The 19,013-nt window shown below is 42.1% G+C and overlaps 1 protein-coding gene across 3 annotated transcripts in view; it reads left to right on the top strand.

Annotated features, from left to right (window-relative positions):
• Positions 1 to 19,013, top strand: part of KCNQ1 (potassium voltage-gated channel subfamily Q member 1) — a 598,641-nt gene that overhangs the window by 188,864 nt on the left and 390,764 nt on the right. Inside the window, exons 8-13 of one of the 3 annotated variants that reach the window (XM_074997800.1) lie at positions 250 to 345; positions 1,387 to 1,515; positions 8,110 to 8,251; positions 9,846 to 9,872; positions 13,274 to 13,339; positions 16,064 to 16,184. In XM_074997800.1, the coding sequence (XP_074853901.1) occupies positions 250 to 345; positions 1,387 to 1,515; positions 8,110 to 8,251; positions 9,846 to 9,872; positions 13,274 to 13,339; positions 16,064 to 16,184 (581 nt within the window). The remainder of the gene's footprint in view (positions 1 to 249; positions 346 to 1,386; positions 1,516 to 8,109; positions 8,252 to 9,845; positions 9,873 to 13,273; positions 13,340 to 16,063; positions 16,185 to 19,013) is intronic. The other 2 variants (XM_074997801.1, XM_074997802.1) reach the window with 2 other exon arrangements.

Genomic DNA, 19,013 nt, shown 5'->3' with positions numbered 1-19,013 from the left:
CTAGAAGATCCATTCAAAGCCAGAAGATTCCCATGGACTTTGGACCAGGCCAAAGAAGAACTAACATTTTAAGTTTCAAGAAGTAACATTAAACAAAACTGAAAACTATGCATACAAAGTCATTTTCCCTGAATAATTGGTTGTTGTTTTATGATGCTGAATAAAACTTTATTAGTATGATGTAATTTGGCCAGAAAGTTAAAATATTTTTTCTACAGTTAGGTCGTTTCATTTTCTTTGTTTCTATAGGGAATTCTCGGATCAGGCTTTGCCCTGAAGGTACAACAGAAGCAAAGACAAAAACACTTCAACCGCCAAATTCCAGCTGCAGCATCGCTCATTCAGGTACCTTGGGCTGCTATATTTTAAATGCATGTATTTTCTCTCACACAGAATGTTAAAAATCAGTTGGGAATCTAGTTCTGCTAGGTGACTTTGAAAATCCCACCCTTAAACCCAGAACATTTGGAAATATTCTCCACAAAAAAAAGTACAAATGGTTCAGATAAAATATTTTATAGTTCTTGCAGAAAAATATCCCGTAATCACTGTTGATGTGAGATGAGAGGTGTTAGAGTTGATCACCAGTACTTTCATTTCATCTTGCAACAACTACAGATTAGAGCTGTGTAGTCACCAAAATTTCTAAACTACAGAAAATGTTTGCATTTTCTGTAAACAAATAAATGAACAAACCAAAACCTATTTAACATCCAAACAAAAGGTCAGTTATGCAAAATTTTCCATGGGATGAACAAGTTTTAAAAAATCCGTTTTGTAGAAAGCAAAATGGAAAATATCTGGTCTGAGCTCAATGGGGCTCCCAGGAGCCCAGCTCTCCTGGGGCACTCAGGCAGCCTACCAAGCAGGCTGTCATAGAGATTGGGATCTCCAGCTTCCAAGCTCCTTGCCAACTGGACTGCTGGGGAGCCAGCTGCTCACAGAGTTGAGTTCCTGGGAAGTCAGACAGCCCAGGAAGTCCCATTTTATAGATAGCAACCTGAAGCACAGGAGAAATTAAGTGATGTGCCCAGCCAAGGTCAGGTAGAGTCCATTCAAAGTAGGGAATTCCGCTGAGATCTCTTGAGTCCCAGCCCAGAGGGTTTCCACAAGACTGCATGTTGCTCTGATCCTGTTTATTTCAAATAAAAGGTGGGTAAATTAACATATCTCCCCCTTTTTTGTTTCTCTAACAATATTAAAATTAGACTGAATATTCTAAATGAGGATTTTGCAACAGCCAAATGATAAATGATTCTACATTTCTAAAAGGACCTGAACACATCAATAATTTCTAATATCCTTTTTAACTTTCAGGAATATCACGTTTTAGTAGCTCTAACAATTAATCTATTGTAATAATTGCACTGTTAACAATTATTTTAGACTTCATGGAGGTGTTATGCAGCAGAAAACCCAGACTCTTCCACATGGAAAATATACATAAGAAAACCAGCCAGAAATTATCATTTGATGTCACCTAGTCCAAAACCAAAGAAATCAGCCGTGGTATCGGTAAGTAAGCCTGGTTTCCTGTTTTGGTAGTGCAGTGAATATATTTCTTGGTAGATTAGGTGAAATTTGCTTATACTCCAGAGGCTATAAATTGTATTTTTATTACAGGATGTTGCTTGATCTTAGTTTTGCTTTTTAAATAAACATTGGGATTTTCCATATAGAAACAGTTATCTGTAGCTTACTTTGCTGCAATTGACTGGCTGATTTTGATGGACGTGAGAGTTCTAAGGAACACAGCAGTGACATAACTTACTTCTATCAACAGAATGCAGGACGTTGCGAAATAATGAGCAATAGGAAGGTAAAGTAAGCACTGCTCTTGCAATGATAAAATTCTGTGCTTCTTCAAATATTATTCTTACGGTTCTGTCTGTCCTTCCAGTAATAATACAATGTGTTTTTAAACAGTAGCACTTCATGCCAAGTGATTGTAAAGAATGTATGTTCTTATACAAACACAACTGCTTATGTACCGTATAATTATAGTAAATACCTAGTAAGGTACATCTTGGGTGACTTCAATGCAAGAGTCGGAGCTGATTGGCCCTCATGGCCTTCCTGCTTAGGACACTTCGGTGTGGGAAAAATGAATTAAAATGGACAGCGTCTCCTTGAACTGTGCACGTACCACAATCTGTGCATCACAAACACATTCTTCCAAACGAAGCCACAGCACAGAGTGTCGTGGAGACACCCACGCTCGAAGCACTGGCATCAACTAAATGTGGTCATCACTAGGCGTAACAACCTCAAAAACGTCCTTCTGACACGCAGCTATCATAGTGCTGACTGCGATACAGATCACTCGCTAGTTTGCTCCAAGCTCAAGCTGAGACCCAAGAAGCTGTACCGCTGTAAACCTGCTGGAAGGCCGCGCATTGACACCAGAAAGACGGCAAACTCAGAGAAAGCTGAAAAGTTCAGAGAGACCCTCCAGGAAAATCTGCGCAGCGGCCATGGGGGCGTCGATGCGACATCCAAATGGCAACATCTGAGGGATACAGTTTACAACACGGCCTTGTCGGTGTTTGGAAGAAGAGCTAGAAACACGAACGACTGGTTCGAAGCTAACTCTGATGAGATGATTCCAGTCATTGAAAAGAAGTGTGCTGCACTCCTGGAGTACAAACGCTCACCGAGCCAGAGTACCCAGCAAGCACTTAGAGAGGCCAGAAGAGCAGTACAGCAGACAGCCAGGCGCTGTGCCAACAACCACTGGCTCCAGTTATGCAGGAGCATCCAGACCTGTGCCGACTTTGGTAATCTCAGAGGAATGTACGGGGGTATTAAGAAGGCATTAGGACCCACCCAGAACAAGATGGCACCTCTGAAATCCAAATCTGGTGAAGTCATCGCTGACAAAGCCAAACAGATGGAGCGCTGGGTCGAGCACTACTCCGAGCTGTACTCACGTGAGAATGTTGTGGTTGACGCAGCCCTCGATGCCGTCGAGCTCCTACCAGTAATGGACGAACTGGATCAAGAACCGACTGTGGATGAACTGAAGAGAGCCATCGACAGCATTGCAGCAGGAAGGGCCCCTGGTCAGGATGGTATACCACCAAAGGTAATCAAATGTGCCGCGGACACACTCCTGGAACCCCTGCATGAGCTGCTGTGCCTGTGCTGGAAAGAGGGTGAGGTTCCACAGGATATGCGTGACGCTAACATTGTAACGTTGTATAAGAACAAAGGAGACAGAAGCAACTGCAACAACTACCGTGGAATCTCCCTCCTAAGTGTCACTGGTAAACTGTTCGCTCGCGTCATCCGTGGCAGACTCCAGAAGATTGCTGAGAGGGTGTACCCCGAATCACAGTGCGGATTCTGTGCAGAGAGGTCTACCATTGACATGGTCTTCTCTCTAAGGCAGCTGCAGGAGAAGTGCAGGGAGCAGAGAAAGCCACTCTACTTAGCCTTCATCGACTTGACCAAGGCTTTTGACTTGGTCAGCAGGGATGGTCTGTTCAAACTGCTCCACAAGATAGGCTGTCCTCCACGGTTACTCAAGATGATCCAGTCATTCCACGAAAACATGAGAGGAACCATCCAATATGACGATGCATTATCGGATGCTTTCAGAATCAGGAGCGGCGTCAAACAAGGATGCGTGCTTGCTCCAACGTTGTTCGGGATCTTCTTCGCATTCCTCCTGAAGCATGCCTTTGGATCTTCAACAGAGGGCATCTTGCTGCACACAAGATCTGATGGGAAACTGTTTAACCTTGCAAGGCTGAGAGCTAAGACTAAGGTGCGAGAAGTCCTCATCTGAGACATGCTGTTCACAGACGATGCTGCTGTAGTGTCTCACACAGAAGACCAGCTTCAAAAACTGCTGGATCGGTTCTCCAAAGCGTGCAAGGACTTTGGGCTTACCATCAGCCTAAAGAAGACAAATGTACTTGGTCAAGATGTTGCTGAATCCCCATCAATCAGCATTGACAACTATACGTTAGAGGTTGTCCACGAGTACGTTTACCTTGGGTCCACCATCACTGACACCCTGTCGTTGGACACTGAACTAAATAGGAGGATCAGAAAAGCGGCCACAACTCTGTCCAGACTCAGCAAGAGAGTGTGGAATAACAACAAGCTGTACACTCACACCAAAATGCAAGTCTACAGAGCCTGCATCCTCAGCACCCTCCTTTATGGCAGTGAGACTTGGACCCTGTATGCCCGCCAGGAAAAGAGGCTGAACGTCTTCCACTTGCGCTTCCTCAGGCACATCCTTGGAATATCATGGAAGGACAGAGTTACCAACACCGCCGTCCTCGAGCAAGCTGGAATCCCAACCATGCACACCCTCCTCAGGCAGCGTTGACTCCGCTGGCTTGGCCACGTCCGCAGGATGAACAATGGAAGGATTCCAAAAGACATCCTGTATGGTGAGCTAGCCTCTGGCAAAAGACCCCCTGGACGCCCCCAGTTGCGCTACAAAGATGTCTGCAAGAGAGACCTCAGAGAGGTAGACATTGAGCTGGACAACTGGGAAGAACTAGCAGATGACTGTGGCAGATGGAGGCAGGGGTTACACAAGGGCCTTCAGAAGGGCGAGTTGAAGATCAGACAGCTAGCAGAGGTGAAACGAGCGCACAGAAAGCACACTAAGGACTTGCCAGACACCCACTACATCTGCAAGAGATGCAGCAAGGACTGTCACTCTCGTGTGGGTCTTTATAGTCACAATAGACGCTGCAAATGAAGTCTTAAATTGAAACTTTAAAGGGCGCGATCCATAGTCTGTGCAGACTGAAGGATGGCTACTACTACTAGATTGAACTGTAGTAGGCAGACAAATTTGAGTTCCACTTGATTTACATGATTTGGGTGTTTTGGATGAAGTCTTGAAAAAAGGAAAAGTTGTCCTATTACTTTGCCTCAAGCAAAAGCAAGAGGACCCAATTTTCAAAGAGCAGAGGCCTGTCTAAACTGTATTATGCAAACATGCAAATACCCTCATTCAAAAACACAAGTCAAGTAATCATGTCTGAAAATACCCATTTATGCATCTAGTTATCCAGTTTGCATGTTCTTACAGGCACAAGAAGACTTCTACTCCTTAAGGAATTGCCATTAATGATCCAACTGCATTTCTTTGTAAGAATTTTGTCTTTGTGTCCTTGGCTAAAATATCCCTTTTCCTACACCTTTGTGGAGTGTGCCGGGGCTGGTTAGCTGACTGTTTCTCTCCCTCCACCACAGAATTAGTTTCTCCTCAGTGGTATGCCATGTAAATGGCTTGTAAAGCACTGAAAATATGTAACAGGCTAGCCCACGAAGTAAAAAAGAACTTTGGGCCAGAACCTTAAAAGGCATAATGTAACTGATGTCAGATAGAGCTATGTCTGTTTGGAGCAGTTGAGGATCTGGCACACTGTAGCCATGAAAATGCAAGTGATTTAGGATAGCAGTATGGTAATCTTGTTTTACCTTCCAAAGGTATTTTTTATTTCCTTTTCTAATTTCCCTGTAGTTTTATCAAGATACTTTTGTCTAGTTTGTAACAGCTGACTTAGGTGATCTGATCTTCAGCACAGAAGCCAGTATCTGTTTATTTTAAATGCATTATTGAATAAAGTTTATAAACATTCAGAAATCATTGCTGAATTATCAGGTTTTCACTACAGGACAGTGTTTCAGTAATAATTCCAGTATGTGTGATGCCGGAAGTTATACTGCTTAAAAATAACCTTATGAAATGGGCTAGCAATGATAATAATAATCTAGTATGCACAGTACCTTTTCCTGAAGGACCGTAAACCACTCTGCATATTTCACTGAGGGAATTTTCCAAACTACTTACTAGAGAGAAGCTGAAATTTCAGTCTGAAATAAGAGCCACGGCGGATTTCAGAGAGTGATTGGATTACATTCCTGGTCTGTTTTCTGTATGGTTTTGGTTGCAGGTTAATTCTAAACTTGAATGTGATCCATTTTCAGGCTGTGGTTCAGATGCAGAGAAAATATGACAGGCAACTGTGAGATTTTTATCTTTGAGACTGGAATTGTACTAGAACAGCTAAAATCATCAAGTTTGAACTCAAACTTTTCTAAACCTGAACTTAATCTGAGAACTTCTTATCACCGCTAAATATTCAAGAGGCAAACCAGAGTATTAAAAATAGGGTTCAGGTTTGATCTGGTTGCGAAAGTTCAAGAAGGTTCGTAGCCAATGTTCTGTTTTGGATTCTTCTCTCATAATTGTTATGACACACACAAAATGTTAAAAGTAGTTAAGTCTGCAAAATCATACACTAGGAACTCAGAAAATCCTAGAATTAAAATTGCTTATGCAACTTTAATTCAGTACCTTGTGAATATGCATTATTATATAATCATATGAACATACATTATCATTTCCGTATATACCAGCCTGATTCGGTGTGTAGCATGGTGCCCGGGGTTGTGTATAAATGAGCAAGGCTAAGAAATGTAGCACAGAATATGAGATCTGATGAATAAAAAAGAGTTGTGATGGTCAGAGAAGTAATAATGTCAGTTAGTAAGAGAAAGATGTCTACAACTCGTCTCCTAGCTTCTAGCCCAGTGAAGCTTCCCAAACAGCTAAGGAAATTTGGTTGGAACAACGCAAGAGGAGAATTCATGTTGTCTGTGTCCTGCCTCTTTGATGGTCCTGTTCTGTGTGGCATGCTGAGGAGAGACCTAGAGAGAATGCTTCATGTGGATGGACGTTTGAATGATTTTAACAAGTCTCTGGCCAGCTCTGCTGGTCAGAACAAACTGCAGATGGCAAAATTCAGTATCTTAGAATTCTGCCAAACTTGAATGGAATTTTGTGGCCACATCAAAAGACATCTTTCTAACCTTAGGACTACCCCTCTGCTAAATTTCAGCATTTCACACACCATTGGAAGCTTTAGTGTTAATAAAAACTTATCCTGATTCTGAGGGGAGTTCATGTACAGGAATATCATCTCACTCAGCTTAAATACAGACATTTCTGAAGTGAAATGTAGTCACTGTTTTAACAAAGGAAAGTAACAGATGTTGAGGACCATGAAGCATGGTCCCATATGGTGTAGCATGGCATTGAAGTCAGTCTGCCACAGTTTGTCTTCTGGATTTTCAGTGACTTCCTTAGCTAACAGCACATTTCATTAACTGAGGTGAGTTGGTCCTCTAGCTAAGGCACAAAAGCCCACTTCTTCTGGGGTATTCAGGGTCCAAAGGAAAATGCCATCATGGACCTGTACCAGGCACGCAGTAACTTCTGACCCTTCTTTTTCCAACCTCAGTTTCCAGCCCTCTTGGGATCTGGTTAGTTCCTTTCTCCTCCTATTAATATCAAAGCTTGTTGCACCCTCTGCCAGAGTGGCAGCATGGAGGGATCCCATACTCACCATTTACAATGGGTTCTGGGCTTTGGAGCTCTAAATAAAGGTTCTTTCTGCTTCCTGTAACCACAAGCTGCCCTGCTTTTTCTTCCCAGGCCTCTTATCGTCCCTGGACTCAAACTTCTTTGCCCCTAAGACAGTGTGACTACAGTCATCTTTCCTGGGGATTTGCTGTAATCTTCATCAGCTTTCCTAATTTACCCTCATGGGGATTCAGGGTTCTGCTCCAGGGTGCCTGCTTCCAAGTCTTTCTGAACCCTAGATTCATAAGTGCTGTTCATCATTTGTTTCAGCCAACATGTGACTGAGATCCATGCAGCTGTTCTTGATGCTGAGTATTAGTCACCTGACTAAACACCTTATCTCCATTCCCACCTTGACAGCTGATCCTTCCACAGAATACTTTTCCTTAAAGGGCCAGGCCTCAGAATAGAGTTTTGCTGATCCAGGCCCTGCTGCCCTTCAAGGTGGCAGCCTGCATTCCTAGGGACAGGACATGAAATATTATATTGTAATGCAACCAAAACTAGAAGGAGAATTCAGGTGGTCAGACTGCATTTACTCAATTTACTATTTGACTAGGACACCAGGATTAATATCCTACTCTTATGAAGTAGTTTTTAATGAAAATTAATAGACTCCTTTCTGTGATTTAATGAAGTAAATTTAACTACTGAGGAGGCAATCTAATGTGTATATTTATAAGAGGTCTAATTTGAGTTCATATTTGCAGGTGAAAAAGAAGAAGTTTAAGACTGAGAAGGACAATGGATCTTCTTCTCCAGATAAAATGTTAAATGTTCCACATATCACTTATGACCATGTGACTGAAGATAGGAAAGCTGACTGTAGCACTGATGCATATGAAAATTCTGGTAAGATTTTCCTTTATAGCATATCTTAACATGCCGAGCTCTGCATTAATTATACAAAGGGTCCTAGTTTCAATGGTTAAAGGTATATATGTGTAAGAGAGATGGTTGTGTGACGTACTTCCTTTCTTAGGAGTCCAAACAAAGACTATGTTCTATCTGGCCACTAGTTAGTCTTGATGAGGCCCAATAGCTCTCCTAACGAAAATAACATGCTCCACTGGAGATAGGACAAGGTTTAAGTTTTCTCCTACCTGCTAGGAGAGTTACATTCTCTGTAGCTGATGCTAAAGCCACCCAGTACTTCAGCCTTTAAAAAGATACCATAGATGGCTACCAGCTCATCCTGTTCATCCCCCAGGCAGGGTTCTGGACTAAATAATCTTTTCAGGTCCCTTCCAGTTCTGTGATCTCTTCCCAAATTAAATTCCAGTGAACCGTATTTATGTATGTTCACACCCAAACTTAAAACAATGACCCATGGCTGCTCTTGTAACCTGGTTTGTCTCTGCAAACTATGTATGCCCTCTTCCCCTCTGGTGACTAGTTTTGGAGGCGAAAAGCTATTATTTCAAGTTCATATGGTTTGGTATTATAATAACCTATCGTTCTAATATACAATGCTTTTGATTAATGTAGGTCTTCTACATTAGGTTTTTTTGGATAGAAGGAGCCATACACAGGACAGAGGAACCTGTTTTATAGTCCTATTGCAATTAGAATGTTGTTACTTTTAAAGTTGCATTGTAAATTTTACAGTTTTTTCAATATGAGTTCTTTTTAAAGTTACATTATCAGCTTGGTTATCTGGCACCTGGATAGTTGGCGTCTTTGATTAACTGGCTTTCTGTGGGGCCAGCTGCCTGTCCAGGATCAGTGGAGAGGTGCTGAATGCCTACTGCCTAGCTGGGGGAGCAAAGTGGGGACTGTTCAGCACATTTTATTTTCCAGTGTCCCCAGTTCCCAATAAAACTTTTACCGTACTAGTATATTGTATTAAAAGCTGTTAATGTCTGTTTTTTAATTCTGGCCAAAAGAATTTTAACTGAAGCAAATGAGATATAATTTTAAAGGTACATTTTATAGATCGTATTTTTAAGCTCTTACATTTTTCTTCAGAAACTTGGCTGGCATTGTTTAAATGTAATGGTCCTTAACATGTGATGGCGATTTATTGAAACCAGGTATGTTTTACCTTAAGCAGGAAGTCTAACCTCCTGATGTCACTCTGGTGCAATAGAATCACGTTCTGCAACTTCCCTGCTTTTTCAGACCCCCTGAGGTCTCTTGCCTGTTAAACACCGTTATGCCAAATGCTGTTGTAATTAGCAAGGTGAACAAGGATAACATTGACCCTGTGGGCCAACCATTAAGAAAAATCTTCCTGCAAAACAGTGTGACAGCTTTATGAAACCCTTTATTTGCCAAGTCCCCTCTTCAAGATTGAGTCCCGAAACATACTAAGTGTAGCCAAATACTAGTGCCCCATCAGAATCAACTCTTTAGCTGTCAATTAAAAGTTTCCCTCTCATTTCTTCTGACACTTCTTTTCTTTTTATCTGTGTTCTGTCCTCTTAAAACTCTTACAAGTATACAGGAGAAACAGGAATGTTAAAGTGGCTTGGTAAGTTGAGGAAAATAATTTTATATACAGCATGCCAGACTGTGACACTGTAACATAGATTGTGGTGCTTTTTGTGTGTCTACTGACATGTGGCTTGCTCTGATCCCTTCACTACTCAAGGCAGTGTGTCCAACAAATCTGTACATTCTCACACATCTGATCACTATCACAATTTAATTAAAACCAGAATACCTGGGTGCTTTTAAATAAAATATGTATTAAGTTTATTAATATCATTAAATTGATACTTATAGTGAGCACCATCCATTCCTTGCTTCATTCATTACTAAGTTATACTCCCTTTGTAAAGGTCACTAAACAACTAGTGACTGAACCAGTCATTTCCTAAACAAATAATAGGGCACTGGCAAAATTTTTAGGCAGCGCTTCCTCTGTCATTTGTTCAAAAATGCATGCATAAGTGTTTACGCCTATAAGAATGGACTTAGGCATTTGTGAAGGGCACTGGAAAATTAAATAATCCACTTTCTCTTTTTACAGAAAGTAGTAGCAGCCTGGATTCTTTGTCCCTTTAAGCCATTATGTTCATGTGCTTTTCCTCAGTATGCTCATGGTGGAACTTTCTAGTGAGTGTTTCCTACATATTCCTAGGTTCGATAAATGGCTTTGCAAAGCCATCAAGACTTCAGTGGGAATGTCATGAGTACCTGCAACCACTGAAGACAATGGCAGATGCCCACTGATTTTAGTAGAGATGAGTCCAAATACTCCAGAACTTAGATTACGCTATCCAAAAGTGCACAGGGCTGAATTCTCCACTGTATGCTCACAAAATGCAGGCATAGTGATAATGGAAAGATGACGGGGCGGTAATTTTAGCTCCCTGATTCTGCTCAACCTCAGTTCTAGTGCAACTCAGAGTTTCTGGGGGAGTGGAGACGCAGCTTTAATTTGCACTCACAAAGAATCTGCGTAATAGATCTTCTCTCCCACACTGCCCCTAGCATCTTTTCCCCTCCTTACACCAAGCAGTGCAATTCTGGTGGTGGAATAGATAGAGAAGAAGAGGAATAGGAATGTCATAGCCACATCTGCTTGCTTTAAGTCACCAAGAGATTCCCCCAGCATGGGGGTTCTCAGAGACAACTTTCCATCAAGTATAAAACCATTTTGTGTTTCTTACGTAGGCACAAAATGAACTGGGTGCATTGAGAATCTGGCTCCCAGTGCTCTCCAAATGGTTTTCAGAGGAGGCAGGAAGAAAGAGAGAAGTGTATATTTTGTATCTCAGGCTAGCATAGGAACATTTATACATTTAAAAAAAAAGCTATATTAAAGGTTGCAGAGGTAGGAAACGCCAGAAATAAGGTAGCTCCCTTGTGAGTACACCTTACAACGTGTTCTTTCATTACACAGTCACATACCATTTTTCCACAGCCCAACCAGTTCCTGCTTCTGGGTTGGGTCATAATCTTCGTTTCACCTTGTCTCATAGTCCTAATATCTCTGCCTGATCCCTTTGCCCAACTTTAGTCTGCTCCCCTCTTTCCTGCTCCCTGGGCTTCTTATCTCATGACATTCTTTGCCCTCCCTCCTTGACTCCCAGTCTCTTTACACAACCAGTCCTGCAGTCTGCCCCTTCCCCTTATAATCCATGGCTATGTGTACACAAGAGGCTTTTCCCAGCAAAACTAGGCTTTTGTCAGGAAAAAAACATGGAGTATGTATACGCAAAGTGTGCTTTATTGACAGTTTGTCAGCAAACCCGGCACATCCGCTGGCATCGTTATACCTCTCCCTGTTCATGTGTAACGCCTCTCTCAACAGTGTTCTGTTGAGAAAACTGCCATGTAGACGCTCTGGAGCCTTTTTGTCGACAGGGCTTCTGGTCAGCCGTTTTGTCGAGAGAGAGCTGGGCAGTCTGGCTGCTCTCAGTCGATAGAGTGGATTGCTCTTTCAATCTTCTTTTATGTGTAGGCGCAAGCTGTTGACCAAAGTTTTTCCAGACGTAGCCCATGTGTCTGACTCTCTTTTCCACTGCATTGGAGTCATACTGCTTCCTCCTCTACATGAACAATGCCAGCGGGGGAGGTTTGAGAGTGTGTGAGAAGGTAGTGCTTTAAGTGCCAATGCCCAGTATTCACAACAGTCCTTGGCAGCTTAAAGGAGCAGCTGCAGAGATAGCTGTGCTCAGCCCCTGCAACTGTAGGCTGCAACATGTGGAGTTTGTTCTGTGGGATGGTGCATGTGCAGTCCAATCAACAAGTAAGAACAGTTTGGAATGGAGCATGTTCCATGTAGATGGAATCTTTTGGAGAATCTAGCTGCCAAATTCTGTTCTTACTGCACTACTGAACATGTGAGTATGATTGAAACTTTGGTGGAAGCTCATAAATTGACCAGGTTTTCAGGGGGAACAGCAAAAGACACAACCCTGATACCAAGAGTCCAGACCACTGCAAAGCAAGGGTGATGCCACAGCTTTTCAACAAACAGCTGTAAGAATGGTTTGGAGTGTGGCAACACATATTTTTTTACTTAATCTCATTCTTGAAAACAATTGAAATATTTTGGCTGAAACTTTTTCCAAGAAATTCACCCTGAGTCAGACACTATGGGTGTGTCGACACTAGGAACTAACTTTAAAGTTAACTTTGAAATTAGGCCCTACTTCGAAGTAGCCAGCGGAGAGTTGTACTTTGAAGCAAGCAACTTCAAAGTAATTTTTGTAGTGTAGACACAGCCTGTGTATAGGAATTTTTAGCCCAAATAGTTGAAGTTTAACAAGGGTATAAGCAGTTGAGAACAGAGTGTTGTAATGGAAAGTGTCCACTTATAATATAATGTACAACAGAGGCAAAAAATTACAGGAAGTTACATTAAGACCTCCCTGGGCCAAACTACATTTGGTCTTTATGTGGCTATATAGTTGTGAGTGGTGTAGTGCACAAAGAGACTTTCCTCCTTAGCACTTGCAAGGACTGTGGAAATGCCAGGCAGAATTACCTTCCCTGTACTCAGGGGAATAGAAGAGTTACTTCATCCCTGTTCTTGGGGGCATAAAGCTTCACAAAGAGCACAGGACGAAGGCAGAGCAACGGCCACATAATGCTTCAGTACAGGATAGGTGCATGAAAGGAGTGTGAATGTTCAGCCCATAAGAGTTTAGCAGTAGACTTCCTTCCACTGTTTGTGGGGAGGCAGTGATAATGAAAAGGGGCAAAAAATACTCATGAAAGCATTTTACTTGTGTTTAATTAAAAGTAAATGAAAAGAATTGCATTCAAATGCCTTTCCTCACTTTTTCCTTTTTAATTTTAAAGTAGTCAGATGCGACACAGATTTTGCATTAGAGAGAGACATGTTGCCATCTCCAGCTGTATTTTTTTTTCCCTCCTCCTTTCTGTCTGTCTGTTGTGTGCATCTTTCCTGTGACACAGACCATCAGCAATCCTGGGCATCCTTTTCTGCAGAGCAGTCGTCTTCCAGTGCACCTCCTTCTCCAGGTACAGCTACTATTTCAATGATCTCTTTCCTTTGCAACTGCTGGTAATCTCATCGTTGCATTGCAAAGTTTGTACTTTACCCATTATCTCAGGGAAAATTAGTTTTTGTTAGATTTTCAGTCCTTTTTACTTTCCCCTCCCCCTCAAAATGTTCCACAGAAAGCAGACACTTTCTCGTTTAAAAAAAACCAAGCAGTTCTGTGGCACCTTGGAGGTTAACAAATTTACAGACTAACACGGCTACAATTCTGAGACTTTTTTCATTTAGTTTTTTTCAACCAGCCCTATAAAAGAGTAAACCTATTTGCCCATTGGATGTAAACTGATGATAAAATTTTCAGGAAGAAGGGGCTTCCAGAAAGAGGATTTCCTTCCAGGAGATCCCCCACAGGCCATGCCTCTACATGCTGTTTTGGAGTCCAGAAGAGCTTCTTCCGGGCTCCAAATCATGTGACAGTGTGCTAATGAGGTGCTGGGAATTTACATCCGCACCTCATTAGCATTATTGGGCTGTTTGGCATGTATAGAAATAGCCTGTGTGAGGTGGTAAGATTCTACCTCATAGAAGAAGACCAAAAGCCAACCATTCACTGATTTTGTTTTTCTCTATCGCTCATACTAGACTTGTAAGCAGCCATACCATGGGGGAGTTTGAGCAGGGGCGACAGTAGTTCATCATTTTGGTACAGGATTTTCTTAAATATTTTTGAATTTATCCAACCTTCTTCGAAGTTATTTGGTCTGGAATTCAGGATGAATTTTTCACTAGGTCGAGTTTGCTTTTCCCACTCAAAGCAATGGTACCATGCACAGGTACGAGCGGATGCTTTAGTCGGGGGCTGGCCATAATACATCCCTGAGCAGTTTTCAGAAAATTCCAAGAGAAAGAAGCAGGCAATAGGCAAATATAGTGCTCTTCTTATTATTTTCTTGTTCCTCTAAGAGAATATCTTTATTTTTTCAAACCATCTGGGTTATAATCTTAATTCCTTCTTTTTTATCTTTCATTTCTTTCCCTTTCTGTGTTAAATAGAAAAACAATAATTGAGACAATCCAACAGTAGGAAGTCCTCTTGTAAGCAGTGCCTCATGTGGGTACAGTATAGCAAGTGCTTGGCAAGCACTGCCTGTGGCTTTCAAATCTATAGTATTGTCATTAGTAAACAGAATGTGCAAACAGATTTTTAGAATCCTCCATAGGAAACTGGTGAGTTTTCATATATGTCTGGTAGGACACTGAATGTTCAGTATTTAGTAATAGCCAGAGGTGTCTGTTTCACACAATTATTTAAAGACTTGTAAAGTTATCCATTTTAGCTGGAATTATTCTCCTCTTTGTTTCACAACCTCTCTCTTTGATGTGGCTGTGTGGATTTACCTGGCATTGCTCAGATCATTAACTGAATTGATTTTTGTTTTTCTTCATTTAAATCATTGGTCTAGGGTGGGGCAGGGGTAAGAGGGTGCTAGAGATAAAGGTTTCAGTGTGCAGGTGCCCTAGTGAGAGAAGACTACCGCAGCCCCCTCTCACTGCAGCAGCTTTTGGCCCAGGAGAGAAGCATCTCTCTATGGCCGCTATAGTGGACACAGCCAGGGGAGGATTTTTGTCTTCACCCCACAGACAGAGGGAGGAATGCAGCAAACTGCATACTTTCCCTTTGCTCCCTGACAAAGGGGAACAGCCAGCAATGTTTCTGTACATATCAGTGTGGGGGTGGGGGTGAGGGGACCTTCAGCCTGCCCCTTCCCTAATGGACACCTGGAAGGTGGGAGGCTTGGAACTGGAATAGTTCCAGATGATGGGGGCAACCCAGTCAGACCATTCCACCTGCCTGATGATTTTGTCACTTTCCCATGTGGTTTTACGAGAAGCAATCCCATTGCAGGTACATCCCATTTTCCTGGCACAACCAAATACTGACCTTGCTTTGAGCTGTGATAAGAGGAAGGTACATTTCAAATTTGTTGGGCCTAGCTCTTACTGTTCAGGAGGCATTCTTGAACAGACAGACAAACTCAAATATGTAGCAGAGGTGAAGCGAAGGAAATTCCATCCATTGAGTGTTAACCTTGGCTAAACATTTATTTTTGTCTGCCATTTTAATTATTCTTTAGAAAGTAGTTTTAAGGTAAAAATATGAGGTTGAAATTACTGTAAGAGAAAGAATTACTTTCTGCCCTTTTGTATGCTTATGTATTGTTGCCTGAGCCTAAATAATATCTGAAAATGGTCCATACTATGTCAGATTCTTATGAGACAGTACTTCTCAGTATCATATCTAAAGTGTCCATCGCTGTAGCATCTGAGTGTTCATTTACATACTTAAGAGGAATTCGTAAATGGGAAGTAGATCTCTACTCCCCTCCTTCCCAGAACGATTATCATTTTATCAGAAATGGGCATGTGCTCCACCAACTGCAGGTTCTTGCACAGCAGGTTCTTTCTTGCTACAGGATTTGGCATTCAAGTTTTACTTGATCAGATGCTGAAATTCTTGTAAAAGAAGAGAATTTCTGAGTCTGTTTGCTCTCATTGCACCCTAGTTCTGTTTCCAGATTTTCTCTAATATCCTTACTTTGTTTTTAAGCCTATCTTGTTTGTACTTTTTTAACTAGCTTGTGAAATATCATAACGTATGCTCACAAGCTGCAAGCCTGTTGTACAGACTTTTAAAACTGACCATATTCTACTGCTCTAACTTTCATCTGCTGATTTCCTCACAGTGAAAAAGAGTCCTGCGTTTTTAGATGTGAACACAGTGCCCTTCATCAGGACCAACAGCTTTGCAGATGAGCTTGACCTGGAGGGTGAAACACTGCTGACCCCAATAACTCACATCTCACAGTAAGTCTCTAGCTATTGAATCATGCAGTCGTTGACTCTCGACAAGTGCATCTAGTGCAGCTGCAGGAGCTGAAATATGGCACTGATAGGGCTATCTCAGATATCTGTGTCAAACTGTTTACCTTGAAGTTGGTATTCTCTGTCCTGAGTGCCAGTAAATCTTAATGTTGACTTAAAGAAAAGTTCATTCTTCTGTGACACAAGGTTCTGGTTTTTAGCTGATGTCTGTGGACAGCTGATGGTGGATCGCCTCAAGATTTTCATAGGTACTTTGTGAAGCACTACTCTATTGGGAACCATGTTCCATGCAACATCATTCTCCCGGGAAATGTCTCCAAAATGTGTGCCTTGCAGTATTTCTTTCCTGAAATACAACTGTAGCCCCTGTAAAAGTGATTATTTCAAGGCGAACTGAAAGTGAGAAAATTATAATTTGTGTCCTTTGTTGCTGTTCTGTGAAGTGTAATGGGGGGCAGAAAAAGGGCTGCAATTTTTATTCATTGTTTTGTTGTAAAGGATCCTGTTTATCTGCTATGTTAGAAGTATTAGGTCCTGACTGTCTACTTCATGCTGGGGGATTCCTCAGAAGAGTAGCGATATTGGCATGACAAGAGAAAATGGACTGAAACCTGAGCAGTTTGGGAGGGAAAGGGATTTCAGTCAGGCTAAGACTCTTCTTATTGTTTGTTTGCTTTTGTTAGCACTGTTTAACTCAGACTCCTGAGAGATGCTCGGGAGAAGCCTTTGCTTTCACCCCACCAGTAGAGAACCAAGAGAGATTCTCCCCCTCCAGTTCTCAGAGTTTTTCAGCAAAATGAGGCAAGAAAATTACAAACAATGACTTTGCTTCCTGGTCTTTGTGTATTCCATGGTGGATTTACACATCTGCTACATGTGCCTGGAGTCAGAGCATTCTTGAAAGTGGAGTGTGTTGGTCTGCACGTGTCGTCATTCTACATGTACCTCTAACTGAGGGGAGCAGACTGACCGCCGCTTCAGTTCCATCTTAACCATTGCATGGCTTGAGTTGGGGGACATGTCCAGAATGGTGGCCTGACTCAGCAAGGAATCTGCTTCCTATTTCATGAGTTTTGACTTAGGAGTGAGGGACTCTACTCCAGTAAGACCCCCATGTGGTCTTATCAGGAGGGCACGGAACACTCTGATAAGCATGAGAGTAGATCTTTCTCTGTCGATTTCAGAGAAGTCTGATCCAACCTAGCTTAAGTTGAGCAAGTTTTTCTGCTTAGTCCATGAGAATTTAGAATGTCTTAAGTCTGAGTCATGACAAGAAAGCCCCCAAAGAGTGGGTCCAACTGACACTGCAGGCCCTGGGACAAGGTGTGGAGGGGATGGCCCATAGGGCCTCTGGTGGAAGGGGTGGAGCCAGGGGGTAGCCAGTCCTCAGTGCCTCTCAGATGGTTGTGCTTGGCCCCTTCCCATCCCCCACAGCCTTCAGAGCTCCACGGAGTTCCTAGCACAACACTCTGACGACGATTCTAAGGGGCCTGGGGTTCTGACTGCCACAATAGCAATGTCAGCAGTTGGGAATCCCAGGTACCTTAGAATCAGCAGGTGCTGAGGCAACTGCACCCTTTGCCCCCCCCCTTCTTCCCATGCCCCCTCCGTTGGCACACCTGTCTGCAGATCTGTCGGAACCAAACTGCACTCTGGGAGTAAAGATGTCTCCAGTGACAGTTAAATACCGGAAACAAAAGGTGACCACTGGGAGATTCAGCCTCTGGCAATGCTGGCACTGCTGCTCCCAACTGTGATGCAGAAATTGTACTTGCTCTAACTCCCCCTCCCTCACTCTGTTGGCCCCTTGTGTAGGGAGGACAGAATTTTTCTGCAAACAAAAGGTGTGCACTGTCAGCTGCACTGTTGAAAGACTGATGTACTTATGGGAGGAGAAATGTGAGAATCTTGTGCTGACAGATTTCTTATTGGCTCAATCAGGAGGAGGAAGAAATAAATTTTTGTAGACCTCAGACAGGACTATTTGAGGAGCAAAACAGATCTGATATTTTCCTTTGCATATTTTGTCTTAATTCACCACGTGGGTCATGTGCTTATTTCTTTTAAAATAAGCTGTGGGGCCAAGAACCTCAGAGTATGTTCATCAGACTTGTGAGTGACTCAGCAATAAAATGCTTCACTGTAGTTAGATCAGTTAATTGATGTTATGTTTCGGAATGATTTTTTTTATTTTATGAAAGCTTGCAGCAGACTTACGTTATACATCTACGTTCATCCGCAGAAGATCCTCTTATTGCACCAGCAGCCTAGTTTTTAGTAGCATACTTGTTTCTCATTTTTGCATGCTCAAAATCAGAAGCTGTGGTGTTATTCTGGAGATGCTGTAGTTCTGAGTGCCAAAGTGCTGCAAAGTGTACCTCTTTGTATAGATTATGGTACTGAGCTTCTGTAATGTTAACAATGAAAGACAGTTTGCTAAAGTGAGATACAAATGGGTAGGTCTTATTTAAAAAACAAACAAACAAACAAACAAAAACTTTATTTCAAAGTGCCAAGGGCATAATAACCTTAGACAATGGACATTATCGGATTTGTGAAGTTCTCTTTCACTTAGACATGACTCATATCACTTATGTTGTGTGTATGTGTTCTGAAAAACAAAATAGTCCTAGAGATGAGAGGGCATCAACGGGCATTTGCACATTGCAACTTTCAAGGTTTTGTACTGTCAGATAATGGGTGATGTATGTCAAGTAATGGATCTTATCAAATATTTTGGAGAGAGAGACCTAAAATATTGAAGCTCGGCTTTGTTAGTGAAGCATATGAATGACTGGGGAAAAAGGTGGT

This window comes from Carettochelys insculpta, chromosome 6 (assembly GCF_033958435.1).
Source record: "Carettochelys insculpta isolate YL-2023 chromosome 6, ASM3395843v1, whole genome shotgun sequence".
In the NCBI taxonomy this organism is placed as follows: Eukaryota; Metazoa; Chordata; order Testudines; family Carettochelyidae; genus Carettochelys; species Carettochelys insculpta.
The sequence above is the reverse complement of the archived record's forward strand: the minus strand, read 5'-3'. Positions and strand labels throughout refer to the sequence as shown.